This window comes from Rhincodon typus, chromosome 18, assembly GCF_021869965.1.
Source record: "Rhincodon typus isolate 14 chromosome 18, sRhiTyp1.1, whole genome shotgun sequence".
NCBI classification, from domain to species: Eukaryota; Metazoa; Chordata; class Chondrichthyes; order Orectolobiformes; family Rhincodontidae; genus Rhincodon; species Rhincodon typus.
Genome location: NC_063349.1, coordinates 9294320 through 9309975, shown reverse-complemented (window position 1 = coordinate 9309975; position 15656 = coordinate 9294320). Strand labels below are relative to the sequence as shown.

The 15656-nt window shown below is 38.2% G+C and overlaps 1 protein-coding gene across 3 annotated transcripts in view; it reads left to right on the top strand.

Annotated features, from left to right (window-relative positions):
* gxylt1b (glucoside xylosyltransferase 1b) overlaps positions 1-15656 on the top strand; it is a 128111-nt gene that overhangs the window by 92763 nt on the left and 19692 nt on the right. For all 3 annotated transcript variants that reach the window (XM_048608005.1, XM_048608003.1, XM_048608002.1), the window contains 3 exons: positions 1962-2213; positions 10443-10566; positions 11820-11992. In XM_048608005.1, the coding sequence (XP_048463962.1) occupies positions 1962-2213; positions 10443-10566; positions 11820-11992 (549 nt within the window). The remainder of the gene's footprint in view (positions 1-1961; positions 2214-10442; positions 10567-11819; positions 11993-15656) is intronic.

The window sequence follows — 15656 nt, the reverse complement described above, 5'->3', positions numbered from 1 at the left end:
CAGAACTACACAGAACTTTCACTGTCGAAAATGTGCCACTGCACTTCATAAGAAAGAATACTAAGGATGATTAAAATAATATTTGATTTGAAGAAACAGAATTTTAATAGGAAGCTTGTGGTGTTTACAGAACTGGTTCCGTGTAAATGGAGTCCAGGGTTGGAAGGTTGGCTTCTGTGATGGTTTCAACATCAGTACTCAATGGCAACAGTCTGTGCCATCTCAACAAGATGCATTGCAGCAACTTGCCCATTCCCTTTCAACAGCGCCTTCTAAACCCGCAACTCCTATGCCCGCCTGAACAGTAGAACCCACATTCTGTGAAAATATGTTTTAATAATGCCAGTTGTTTTCTTATTTCCCTCATTACTAATGATTATCTGTCATAGTTTGTGTTTGCAGAAATTAAAAAATTGTCCTCTCGTACACAAAGACATCTCTGAGAGCCAGGCAAATTTAACCATTGTTGGTGGCCATGGTAGATGTCTATTTTGCGAAGACAACTACTGATGTCTTGTTGAGGCTTTCTATCTGCCTACATGTGATTCCTACCACATGCAGCACCCACCTTGTCCTCTGCCCATCTTTTCTCCTCCTCATCATCCCCACTCCAAAAAAAGGCATATATTATAAAGGCAGAAAAAGTCTGCACAATGGAACTTGTCAGTATTATGTTTCCCATATTTAACTTGCATTCTTCATCCGCTTGTCTGGGACTTGACTGCTCTGCAGAATTTAGAACTTCACAACAAGCATGAAATTAAATAAAACAAATACAAATTTCACCAATGCTGTCACTAGCACTTGTGCATCAGCCAATGCTGAGCACTATGTGAGCTCAGTAAGGTAAAACACAGATCAGGGACTTGATCTGTCATGCTCAAGAGCCAGTTTAGCATTAATCAACTTCAGGGTAGAAGATAGCACAGATTGCCAAATTGATATATCACTGAAATAAAGGATATTCCATTGTAATAGGTTGAGTCAAACTGGTTGACATTGCTCAGTGACACTTACCTGATAAAAGACTTTCTAAATAGTGTTGCTAAAAGCTGTGATGTCTGTTCTACCTGCTGACAACTGAACAGTATTTGCAAGACTGGCCAACCCAGTCAACACCACTTGCATTGTATTGAGTGACATCACTTAAATATGGAGAGCTAGCCCTCTTTAGCATGTTTTGTCGTGAGGGAACCTTTGATTGTGCCAACCAAAACTGATAGCTTCAGGATTTATGAAAATGTGCCAAATATTTGTCAATTTGTTAAGACTACACATAATGTTGGATATTTTCACAAAATCTTAGCCTCATACTGTGTTACTTAGTTAGCCCTGAAATAGTGTGCTGGCATTGATGCACATGCTCCCAAATATTTTTATGCATTTAAAAGAAACAAAATATCTCCAGTAGAAGATATCTATAAAAAGACAGCTTTGTGGCTGTCTCAGACCACCAACTTAAAATGCGGTCTGAAGGAACAAATGGAGGACTGAGGGACATCAGAAAATACATTTTAGATTATGCTAATTGGGAAAATTCAGTGATTTACACCAATTAATTGAAAGGGTGTGGTGTTGCATCAGAGCTAAGCTTTGATTTGTTTCTTAGCAAAACTGATAAACCGAGATCCCCATCTGGTGGGCACACTGAGGAACAATGAGTGCCAGAGGATGAAAATCTTTTAAAATTAAGAGTTCCAAAACAAGGCACATGCCAAGGAAACTGGCTTTCAGTATTATTGCTTATCTGTCATGGGACTGTTATTGTTGTACATTCATTTTAACTTCAAAATGCTTTCTATAGAGGTAGAAAACCCTGAATCAGGGTTGTGATTTGTGCTGAATGGAACTATTAGCAAACAGAGGTATTTTGAGCAGTCTGTATTTCGCGCATATCTGCACTAAGCTGATTGAGCAGTATGTACTTTGTATTCTTCCTGATGCCTATCGTTTCATTTTAGTTGATCCTCAAGGAAGTGGATTCTTTGCTCTACGTAGACACGGACATTCTTTTTTTGCGTCCTGTGGACGATATATGGGCATTTCTTGAGGATTTCAATCATACTCAGATTGCTGGAATGGCGCCAGAACATGAGGAGCCACGAATTGGCTGGTACAACCGTTTTGCCAGACATCCATACTATGGAAAGACTGGAATCAATTCTGGCGTTATGTTAATGAACATGTCCCGTATCCGGAAAAAATACTTTAAGGTAAGTGTGGTCTGGAATTTTTTTGCTCATGTATTGAACTGTGGTAAAATTATATGTACATTATGGTTTGTTTGATCTCTTGAAAAGATGGGAAGTGAATAAATGTAGAATTCCTTCAGTTAATTACTGTTAATTAATCCACTATTAAATAAAATTGTTTTTAATTTAGATTAATAAATGTTTAATTATATAATAGAATAATAAAATACCAATCCAATTGCCAGACCAAGTGTAACTGGAAATATATATTTCTAATCTGATTATGAGTGTTTAGTCTAAAATCATATTAATTCTTTCTTTTGAAGCTGCTAACTAATATTGTAAAGTTTTATGGGACAAGTATCTGTTGTGTTGTTAAAGGTTTTTTTTAAATGAAAAAGGTGAATGAATGTGCTAGAGTGTTGGTGGTGGAGGAGGGATTTATTTGACTTTCCAAGGACAATGGTCCTGTTCCTGTGCACATTTCTTAACTGCAGTCACAAGATAATGACCAAAATGGGGCACCTAAGTTATTACCATCCCTGCTATTTCTTGCTTTATTCTAGAGTGTTGAAAGCAACTGTGGAAATGGTTTCAGTCATTAAACAGCAGACTTGTTAAATAAGCATCAGTTAATATCAATAGTTTGGAGCAGAATAATCAAATTTAATGATAAGATTAAAGAACCTTGTAGCAGATATTTTAGTTAATGACAACAATCTCTAATTATAATTTAATTACAAAGGTTTCTAAAGTCTGTATTCTGGAGGTTGAATATTAGTAGTTACTTTGACCAGCTGGTGGTGCTATTAGACAGTCTTTGGCATCACTAAAACATTATGGAAGATGGGCAATTTAAACATAGAGCTAAACCCCCTAAATGATATTTCATATGTTACATTGCATAGTTTCAAATTTTTGTTTTCCAACTGAAACACTTGGAGACAAATTGGTTGCTTATTAAGATGGTGAAACTAACTACAGCTTTCATTGGATTATTTTTCTTGGCTACATTAGTTTTATTTCAACAGATGCTGAATCATTTAAAATAACACTTTCAAGCTTCCAACTACTTAGCCCTTGCTGCAGATCTTCATCTGTTCAAGAATTCAATCACTCATACTGGCCACTGTTTTAAACTTCTGCATTGAGTTTACCCACGGGCTGATCTTGTGTCCGTTCGTAACTCTTCCCACACTTATCTCCCATAATCCACCCTTTGTAAACTTCAGCTCATTTGAAAACTTCTGATCTGCATGAAGTCCTACTCTTCTGTCATCCTTGTGCTTACTGACCTATGTTTGCTTCAGTTCTGTGCCAAAGAGGCAAGCAGTGAAGGATAGAGCCTGGAAACCAGTCTGAGTGCACTTTATAAGCTTTGATTTATACATACAATTACATATACCAAGTTAATTCTCACCACCTGAATCAATGCATGACAATGCGTAGGCTTTGTCTGTCAGCTGTTTTGATCACATTTGTTCAATGAAAAACAATGACACGTGGCTAAAAATACTTAGAACCTTTTTTATTTCAGTAAAATGTTACGTGTACATTTTCCCAACTCCAGCAGATGGAAAACATTTCAACTTCTGAGAGTACGAGGGGGCTGTCCAAGTGCTGTTTTGACATTTTACCCTGCCTCTCCCCACCCAAAAAACAAAGTGGTACATTTCTGAGCTTTATTCAGTGGTGTTGCTTTGAACCTTAACTGCTGTATGTTGGTGAATGAAAGTCAAGAGACAGGTGTGCTGATAATGTTTGCTGGTGGAGTGTGAAGGCGGTGTTGGAGAAAAAGGACAGTGGAAGGTAAAGAGAGCTCAATAAAGTTACCCTGGCTGGAAGGATTGTGGAGTGGTGAATGGGCAGGGTGAAAGGAGGGAGGAATGAGATAGAATAGATTGGTGTGTGTGTTTGCTTTGCCTTATAATCTGTTAAAGGAAGTGTGAAAAGTGGTCTCCCCTTCCTGTCACCTCCCAATCTGTTATAAAGGGGAGGTTAAAATGAAATGAACTCTGACAGTCACTCTATAATCAACAATTAACAATTTATTTACCTAACTGTAGCAGTTAACAAATTAACAGAACTACTAACAAACTGAACAATTCCCCCTTAACTATTAACTATTCCCAAATAAAACAAAATTCTAGTAGTATGCTGTTCCAATAGATATAAGTCCTACTAATATAAATGAAGTAAATAAAAAACAATTTTTTTGAAATTACAGTCAGGATAAGTCTTCTGGAATGTTCTTTGCTTTCTCTGCTGTCCTCCTGTCAGGAATGCCTTCCTTCGAATTCTTGTGCTAGGAATCTTAGCTAAGAGTGCCATAGTACGTTTATTTAGATGTTGCTGCTTACTGAGAGCTGAGAGATTTCAGTGATAGCTAGTGAGTTTCTCTTCAGGTGGCAGTTTGCTCTCACCCCAATTTCAAATAACCTCTTCTTTTATACACTTGATGACCTATCAATTCCTTACAACAGGACTGGTCCTAGGTTGTCAAAATCATATTTAAATTTAATTGGGTTTTGGTATCTAGGTCCTGGTTTAAATAATTGGCTAAATTCAAATACCTGTTGTCTTGGTAAAATGCCTACTAATAGTATAACCTTTTGATGCAGTGTTTCAATTTCAAGAACTCTGTGCATCTGCTGCTGCCTGCAGAATTTTTTTAAATCTCCAAGCCTTTTAAAAAAAAGTACATCATCTTTTAAAGGGACTATACACACTTGCCCCCCCCCGCCCCAATTATTTAACAAACATCAGATACTCTACCCAACTTCGCAACACTAACCACTCAAGCCTCCTGTCATCATAAAATCCTAGTATTGTGGAAGCAGGCTGTTCAGCCCATTGGGCTGTACCGACTCTCAGAGCATCCTGCCCAGACTCATTCCCCCTAATCTTATTCCCTGTAATCCTGTATGTCCCATTACTAATCCACCCAACACACACGCCCATGGGCACTATGGCCAAATTAGCATGACTAGTCCACCTAACCTGCAGATCTTTTGGAATTTGGGAGGAAACCGGTGTGCCCAGCGGAAACCCATGTGGACACAGGGAGACTGCAACCTCCGCACAGACAGTCGCCCAAAGGTTCAGTCGAACCTGGGTCCCTGGCACTGTGAGGCAGTTGTGCTAACTTGCTGAGCCACTGTGCTGCCCTTTCTAACTTTATAATTGCAATTGTCTGTACCCTTCAATTTCTGGATTGTGTGACAGAGAGCTCGCGTAGACTTGATAAGCCAAGTGGCATTGTTCCATTCAGCAAACTCACACTTCCACTTAAACTGCATCAAACAGTGGAAGTGAGTTTCATGTTCTTAACATTCTTTGGGTAAAGAAATCTCTACTTAATTTCCTATTTGATTATGTGGGACCTATCTTGTATGGATGGCTTCTAGTTCTTTTGCTCACAAGAGGAAACGTTTTCCTGATATCCATTCTTTTCACAAAACATAAATTTTTAAATACACGCTTTTCTCCAAGAGAAATGTGACCTAGACTTTCATTTCTTTCGTGCAGAAATTCATCAGATCTATGTTATCATTCTTGTAGATCTTCTCTGTATGTTATCCAGTGCCCCTATGTACTTTTCACAATACATCAGCCAGAACAGCATTTTATTCTTAAGTAGAACAAAGCTTCTACATCTGTTTAGCACAGAGTACTTTCTTCTAATTCCATTTCTTTAGTAATAAAACATTAGTGCTTGGTTTCATTTTTGTTACAAACAGTTATATGCCATGGCTAATTTGTGCAGCTTTCAATGATTGATGCATCTGTACTCTGAGGCCACTTAGAGCCATAGAGTCATACAACATGGAAACCGATCCTTCGGTCCAACCAGTCCATGCCAACCATAATCCTAAACTAAACTAATCCACCTGTCTGCACTTACCCCATATCCCTCCAAACATTTCTTATTTGTATAATTGTCTAATGTCTTCTAAACATTGTAACTGTACCCGTAACCACCACTTTCTCTGAAAATTCATTCCACACACCAACCAAAGTTGCTCCTTACGTCTTTGTTTTTAAATCCTTCTCCTCTGACCTTTGAAAATATGTCCCCTAATCTTGGAATTCCCAACCCTAGGGAAAAGATACCTTTTCTAAACCTCTATGAAGTTACTGCTACACTCCAGTGAAAAATGTCCCAGCCTATCCGGCCTCTCCTTGTAAGTCAAACCCTCCATTCCCAGCATCATCCTGGTAAATCTTTTCTGAACACTCTCCAGCTTAACAATATCCTTCCCATAACTAAGCGAACGACACTGCGTACACTACTCCAGAAGAGCACTCACCAGCATTCCGTATAACCTCAACATGACGTTCCAACTCTAAACTCAAAGATCTGAGCAATGAGGACAAGCGTGCTAAACGCTTTCTTAACCAACCTGTCTACCTGTGACGCAAACTTCAAAATATTGTGTATATGAATCCCTAGGTCTCTGTTCTACAGCACTACCCAAAGCCCTACTTTTAATTGAATAAGTCCTGTTCTTGTTTGTTTTGCCAAAATGCAATACCTCTCATTTATCCAAATTAAATTCCATCTGCTAGTCCTCAGCCCATTGACCTATTTGATCGAGATCTCTTTGTAATCTTAGGTAACCTTCTTCATTGTCCATCATACCTCCAATTTTGGTTTGTTCTTGTACTCCACCTAAATTATCACCTTTCCAGTAATAAGTGACCCCTAGTGTTGCATCTAAATGTGTCGCCTCACATTTATCTGTGTTGAACCTCATTTGTAATTTATTTGCCCATCTGGCAAGTGTATTAATGTGTCCCTCCACCACCCCTTCCCTGGCTACAAGTCTGGTATCATCCACAAATTTGGATAGTCGCCCACTGAACTGGAAAACTTGCTTCCAATTCTGATTAGGACAAAAAAGCATATTTTGATCAGCTTTGTCATTGATTTTCCTAGCCAATGTGGTTCTTTTACAAAACTGCGGAAACTAATCCAGGAATGCTCGGAGCTAACAACGGAGAGAGTTGGCACGGAAATGACGCACACTCCTCTCCTCATCAGCAGTAAGTGCTGTATGTTGAGGTTTAATTGTTGTGTAGCCACTTCAAAAACTATTGAGTGGAGGTAAGTGGGAGGTGGGCAGGGTGGCAGATGGATAATAGGTTGGGAGGGCAGGGTAACAAATGGGTAAGGGGGTTGGGTTCAGCAGTGACAGATTTGTGGTTGGAAAAGGTTGAGAAGGGTAGGATTGGTCCAGCAGGCTTTGTAGGTAATGAGGGAGTTGGTGTAGTTGGGTGGGGTCAGTTGTGAGTTGGGGGTTCAGTTTCTTACTCTGCCCAAGAGTTAGATCAGATTCTAAGCCTCTAGTACTTTTCCTGATTAACAGTTGAGCTTGTGTGAGTATCAACACTCCAGAAGTCTCCGTCTCTATCCCCAGAGTTGGGGGCCCCTTCGGAGAGTTCCAGACAGTTCCAGCAGCTAATTGCTCCAAAGAAATTTGAAATTACCAGGCACTTTTCATGGAGTCAGCTGCATTGAGACTTTCACATAATCTGAATGCGAAATTCAAATTTGCGCTGCTGAAACACTATCTCTTCTTTTGGAATTTCTAGGCTGATCTGTTTTTAATTTCAAAGTCCAAATTGTTATTATGAATTGTGAACAATAGTCCCAGTATTGATCCTTATGGGTCCCACCTTCTGTCTATCTGAATAATTATTTCATACTCACGATCTATACACTCATTCTGTTAGCCAGCTGGCAGTGCCTTCTGGTATTTGTTTCTGATACCATATTCTCTGACCTTTTATCAATCAAGTTTATTTTGGGGCACCTGATCAAAAAAGTTGTAAATCCACATAAACTGTTACTACTCCATAATTTTTTTTAAAAAGACTTCATTTGTATAGTGCTTTTTGTGACTGCTGAAAAGTCATGAAAGGTTCAAAGTGCACAATATGCTCACTTGTTTTTATTGTAAATACATTTATCTATTTCTCAACTCTTATCCACCAATTCTAGTTCTTTAGTAAAGACTGAAGAAAAACAATTCTGCCATCTCTTTAGTGTTATCTATGGTGTTATGTCTGTCCATTAATAGACCTATTCTTATCAGATCCAGCCTGTTTATTGATGTGCTTGTAAAATATCTTACTATTTTGTTTTACGTTCATTGATGGCTTAATTTCTTAGTTCCTCTCTGCCTTCCTTATTTCACCGTAGTCTCTTTGTGTACTACTTTAGCATTTGCCCTCTAGTATCTACGTAGCCGCTTATACCGTTCCTACCATCACCAAAGAGGAAAACAAAATTCATAAAGCCCAGCAGTGATGCGGTCGTATACTTTCCAAATACATTATTGTAAAACCGACTTGCTCATTTAATGCAGGCAGCTGCCTGGGATATTGCTGTCAATGGCATTATTGGCCCTGATCTAGCTGCGCATGTGCAGAAAGTGTTTCTAGGGTGTCATTAGCATAATTAAACATAATCATGCAAGTAATGCATGGCTTTGTCGTAACCCTCCAATTGTTTCCTTATTCATTCATAGAGTCTCGGCAATGTATTACTTATCAAAGTATTTTTCAGTGTGACCTCATTTTATGATCCTAACACTTGAGCATGAGTGTGACGCCCAGATGCAGCAAAAGCAAAACAGCAATATAGCCATGTTTAAACATTATACTGAACTGTATATTTAAATTGTATTCATTAATTCCATGTTTATATAAATATGAATAACTTGAATATGTTAATCAGTTTATGAAGTACTTTGTACATGTAGAAACTCCATTCTCTTTATTCCCTTTGCCTATCTCTTCTCAATTTATATCAATGTATTTGAGATTCCTGTATGCTTTTCTATGCTATATTCTCTATTTCATCAGCACATTGCTTCCTTCACTTCCCATGATTGTGGGGGAGCCTGTAGACTACACCCAGAAGTGTGGTTGATCCCTTATTGTCCTTTATTTATACCCACATGCAGGCTGTTCTTGTCTGATATGTGTCCCTGTTTTTCTACGACTAATATCCTGTCTCCCTCATAAGTATGGTTACCTCATCTCCTTTTTGCGATATTTAATGTCAGTCCTCACTTTTTTCTCTCGGTATGTCTCTTTAATCTCTCCTTATGGTTGTTTTCTCTCAACATGTGATTTTCTTTGACTGTCCACATTGCGCAATGCTGTACAGACATTCTGAATCATTTTTAACAGAATTAGACAAGATGTTCTCACTTAAAATTGTCTTGTATTCCTGAAAATCAAAATTTTTAAGTGAAATGACCTTCAATGAAGCATTGATTCCTCTATCCATCGATGTTAACACTGAAGTTGGGTCTTGCAGGGTGTTCCTCAGCAGAAAAACAATGATTAAATCATTACAACTGACAGAGTACAGATATAATGCAGTATTTTGGTTAAATCCTACATTGATAAATGAAAGAACTAAAACAAATTTTATTTTATATTAGGTTTAACTTTGTACCTCCTGTAGTGGATCCTCTAAGAGTGAAACCAGAGGTGCTGCTTTCTAGGGTCTGTGTCCAAGCGTATTTGCTTATCTTTCTCTGGGCTGCGTGCTGAGGCTGTCACCTGCTCCCGGCCATGTTATGGCCACTGCCTGGTGGCATTATTTTGGGAAAGCTCACTATTGCTCATTGGGGTGGTTGCTCTTGGCTGGCTGTGAGGTACTACTGTTCATTACCATTCAGCCAGGAGGCTTTGGGGAGCAGCAGAACCACTGTGTAATCTGGGACCAGCTGGGAAGGAGCTCCCTGCTGTGCACCTCAGACAGTGACTTAGCATTGGGAGTGGTTGTGCCAAGAAAGTGTCATTCAGGTCAGGTACAGAAATCAATGTTAAAACTAATCTGCAATGTTCAGTGAAGTTTCAGTTCCAGTAAATGAACTGACATTAAAATCTAACAGTGCTAAATGAAGACTTCCTGTGTTGCCATTTTTGTGTCTGGTGTACTTGATGAAATGTAGTGAGATCTGGTACTTAAAGCCTGCAATTATTCTTCGGCCCAAACTAATCGATAGTTGCAAGTAAGTTTTCATTTGGCAAATTGGTAACAGTCGAGTCATGTTTGGAATTGGATATTTTGAGTGTGATGAATTGTTGTTAAGAGCCTGGCCATTTTATTTTTAAAATATCAGTTTTCATTACCTGTTGCTCATTAAAAATATTAATAGATCTCTGTCAATTGTTCATACATCAAATTACTGAAGTGAGTTTCATGTTCACAATTTTTGTATCCTGTAGAATGATATGACAAATGCCCGGCTGAAATGGGAAGATTTACTTTTGCCTCTCTTCAAGAAATACAAGCTCAACATTACTTGGGGAGACCAAGATTTACTCAATATTATTTTCCATCAGAACCCAGGTACAATTTTATTGCTTCTTTTTGTTTTCACTTGCTTTCTTGCCATTTTATTTATCACTCTCTTCTTTTTTGTTTCTTTCTTTATACTGGCTGCCTCACTTCATCTCTCTTGGCTTGGTGGCCTTCCCCACCTCATCTCTGTGCACTTGGCATCACTTCTCCATATGTACGTCATCCTGTCTCTGTATGTGACACTGTTGCACTCCACTCTTTTTGGCCTCCAGTGTGATATCGTTGCCCTCTTCTCACTTCTCTTTTCTCCCCCTGCTCCTCACCTACCTTGAGTGATAATTATTTAAAAGTTCCTTATGTCTTTCTTTTTTCATTTTTAAATCCCACTTGTTAGATGTCTAACTGTTCCTGCATGTATGATGCAATAATCCATTTTGAAACCCTGCATCCTCTGCTGTTCTGTGTATTCATTGCTTTTCTTCAATGGAGTTATTTACTTCCGTGGGCTGATAAATGGCAAGTCAATGTTGCTGGCAGGCAACAATCATCTTCAACACAAAATCAAACTGCTTACCCTTGACATTCAAAAGCATTATCATCATTGGGGTATAGCGATGTTAACATCTGGGATGATTCGCATGGCCATATGTTTTTAACATGTTAGGCTGCAAGAATGTTGTGGCTACCACACCAAATCAGAAGTTGACTATTTTGCAACGATCAACTCATCATCTGACTTTACAATGCATTTCTATCATCTACAAGGCAAGAACGTGATTAAATATGTTTAAGTGCCTGGATAATTGTAGCTCCAATAATCATCAAGAAGCTTGACAATATCCAGAACAAAGCCCAATTTATTAGCAGCTACTACCTGCCCCAATTTAAGCATTAATTCCAGTACTTTGTCTGCATTGTGTGCCACCTACAAAATGTATTACAGCAAATTGTCTTTACGCCTCCCACATTCAGGACTTCTGCCAGTACGATGGGCAAAGGAAACGGTATGTGGGAACACTACCGCTCTCAAAGTTACACATCATCCTTGATGTACACTGACATTATTCTATTTGGTTAGTTAACATCTGAGATCTCCCTGTGAGAGTAGCTTTACAGAGAACAGAGAAGGTTTCTTGTTTAAGAAATAGACTTCTTGACTGAGAAATTGTCATGGAATTTTGTTTAAGGTTTCGAAGCTTTTAAAGATCCATTTATGTTGAATTTAAAATTAAAGTCTAGTTTAGGAAATTATCATTAGTACTGAACCTTGTTATATATTTAATACTTTTTCTCTATTACAGAAAGCCTGTTTATTTTTCCATGTCAGTGGAATTATCGACCTGACCACTGTATGTATGGCAGCAACTGCAAAGCAGCAGAGGATGAAGGAATCTTTGTTCTTCATGGAAATCGTGGCGTCTACCATGATGGAAAGCAGCCTGCTTTCAGGGCTGTGTATGAAGCAATAAAAAGTGTAAGTACTTCAGTCCCAGAAATAAAGCTGCAAAATAATTCAAAGTCTTTATTCCCTTCATGAGAATTGATTCATTAATGTACCATAAAGAGAAACAATCTATTACTGTTGAGAAAAGTATTTTCTTGACATCCTATGCAACAAGCTGCCCCTGGGTCTGAAGTTACTTTTCGTACGCATTTTTTCTGGTCTTGGGTGTTGGCTACTGTTACATGCTTTTTAAGACAGGGATTTTCAAGCAATAGTTTCCTATCTTGAAATATGAGGGAGCAGTACTTATTTTTCACCAGAAGTCAATGGTAATGGCTCTTGTAATTAGGCCATTGTGCGTAGGAGTGTTTTTTTTTCCTTGATTCTACAGCAAAGTTGCATCAATTAAGAACAGCACTCTGACAGTTAATGAGCTCTTGAGTATTTGGGCCACCCTCCATCCTAGTCACATGTGCTGCAGTAGTAAGTTTCTTGTATGCACAATGTCCTTGATGGATCATAAGGCGCTTGCTGCCATAAGTTACGAGATGCAAATCATCAGTGTTTTTCTTTTATGCTAATGCATATTAACATATTTCAATTTTAAATGAAGTCAGGTTCTGTTTTCTTTTTATTACCATGAACATTTCTCCCCGTTGGTTTCTGTGAGGAATAAAAATATTTTTAAAAATAACTCTTCAGGTAGTATGATTTTTTCCATATCTAGGTTATAGGAAGAAAACCAAACTTTTCCACAAGGTCGTGGAAACAGCCTTTGAATGCTGCAGTTATTCAACAACTGATACTTCACCATATTATTGGTTTGTTTGAAAATGGTTAACCTCAGGGTTAGCTCCTCTCTAATCAAACTAGACTACAGAGAGGACGTATAATGGCAGCTTTTTCTAATCAATGAATATGATGGAGATAAAAATGAATAGTTTTGCTACCTTTACTATCCCTTGACGTACACAATGCTTGCCTGAAAGGTTACATGACCCTAAACTCCTAATTTTGGCATTCATTTAGGGCAGGGATTCCCAAAGTGGGGCAGGATTCCAAGTTGGGTTGCAAGTTAAATTTTGGGATCCTGAGATCTGAGACAATAATTCCTGCTCCAATTAACTTGTAACTGCTATATTCCTGCTGTGACAGATCCCTACTGTGTTAAGTCCTCCCACCCCACCCGCCCAAATGATCAAGGCTTGAAAATCACATCACAGTTGGAAGCAGTTTGGGGAGCATTGATCCAGGACACACAGTAGTAACCAATTGTGCAGTAATTCTGCAAATCCTTTATCATTTGTTATCTGGTAGATCTTCACTGCATTGGTTTCCCATGGTAATGTTACTCAGATTCTCAGAGCTACTTCATGGTGGCACATGTAGATGCATGATAATTTTTATTGCCAAAGTTAGCTGCTTTGAAATTGGCTTTTCATAATTTCTTTCCTTCACTCTCTCTGTTTTAAAATTTATAATTCGGGAACGTTGATGTAGGGTGAATGACAAGAAGGCAAGTACGGCTTTCCAAAGGGATATGGATAAATGTCTGAAGAGAAATTTTGCTCCACAGGGATAGGTGGTGGAGTGGAACTGGCTGAACTGATCTTGCAGAAAGCTCACATGGCTGTGATGGGCTAAGAATCCTCATCCTGTACAGTAATCTTTCTACATCTCCAAATATGGAAGATAACCACACAGCATTCATGCCAAATTGTGGTCGCCTTTTAATTATTTTGCAGCCAAAATTAATTTTGATTTCTTTTCACCATGCATGCTTACTCCACAATTCCCACAATTATAATTAGCCAAAACCAAGAGAGGCCATCACTTTCAGAAATATATAAACATTATTCTTCAATAGATTTGTTCAAATAAGAGGATGTTTCTTGAGGCGTTTCTGTCACTGCACTTGTTTAATTTTATTTGCATACTCTTTTGTAACAAAATAGTTTGAGTTCCCAATTGTTATTTGTTTCTCCTTCTTTTGTTATAAATGTATTTTCGCTTCCAGAAGCATCCCATATCACATTATGAAACGACTTCAATCTACAGTTCCAGTCTTTAAATGTTATGTCTTGCATTTCCAAGAATCAAGTGTAGTTTCTAATTTAATTGTGGTTTAAGGCTGTAGCATATGTGCCCATTTGTGACATAGTGACGTTGGGCAACATTTTGAAAATTCAAACTAAGTTCTTGTGCAAATAAGATGTTAGCTCATTACTGTTCCAACTCTGATGTCCAACCAGAGTAATGGATGTGTATAACTTTTAAGAAGTGCCTCAATAAATACATCGCTATTGTGCTAGCTTACTTTTCAAATCTAAACAACTATGTATTCATGATATGTATTAGATTGATTTCAGAGCAACAGGCTCTTTCCCTGTGAAAACAGAAGGAAACACAAGATTAGTGGCTGTGGATTAGTAGGTGATATATTTGCGTAGATTGTTAACCAATTCTCAAATGGATAAAAGCAGTAAAAAGCACAGGGTCATTTTCAGGATGGAAGAGTGCTATTAGTTAACTGTTATAGAATTGTTAAAGTGGTAGATGGAGCAAAATGCAGATAAGTGTCAAAATTATCCACTTTGGCAGGAAGAATTGTTTTCTAAAAATATGAGTACATGTTGGAATATACAGGAATTTTGGGTGTCCTTGTACACAAGTCACTTTGTTAACATCAGGTAGGGCAACCCATTACTTAGTTAGGAATGCAAATATTTTGTTCGCCTTTATTGCAAGAGGGTTAAAGCATGAAATAGAGAGCTCAAAATTTGACCCTTGTTTTAGTGTGGGAGTCGTAATTAGCATCTTGCTTGCACTTGTATTGTTGAAGGTGGGTAGCACAAGTTTGGTGCTCCCATATTATTGCAACATAAGGCTGGACATCCTTCCTAGCTGCTGCATTACTCTGGGTTCACCATACTTGATGTTAATATTTAATTCTGTTAATAAAAACTAAGTACCTAGGAGTTAACGATAACTGTGCATACAGGTGTGGGAATTAATTATTTAATTGTACTAAAATGTATATTTCTTGTGTAGTGATAGTGTCCCTACCTGTGAACCAGGAGATTCAGGTTAAAGTCCCACCTTTCAGATGTGTCATAGCGTGTCTGTACAGTTTGATTAAAAATATCTTGAACATCTCCTTATACTTTTCAAAAAAAATTCTTTGAAAGGGTCTTTGGAGCACTGATCGTGTTTCAGGTTGGTTCATGTTCCACTTGCTCCAGAGATGTGGCATAACACTTGAACATGTGATGAAAAAATAACTATTAAAAGTATATAATTACATTTCATTTGCGTTTTGTTTTTACGAGTGTCGAGGTAATTATAAATAAAAGCCAGTTGGGAGAAGAGATGATATTTTGAATGGAGTAACAAGCACTGTATGAAGAAATCAGAAGCTCTTCCAAAGTGTATTGGTTTCTGAATGCGCTTCACAAAAAACTCCAGTAATCTCTAGCACATGATGCAACCAAGCCAGTAATCTTGAAAGCAGATTATCCCTCTACAAGGACAGAGTTATGTTACTGCAATATAAAACCTGGAAATGGAGTGCCAGAAAGCGCAGACATTTCCAGGTGATCGCTGTTGTACTGAACAAATTAATGATGAAGGTAGACAAGAGAAGACCGGCTAAGGAACATCCTCACCTGGCTGGAAAGATCAACTGTTGAGAATC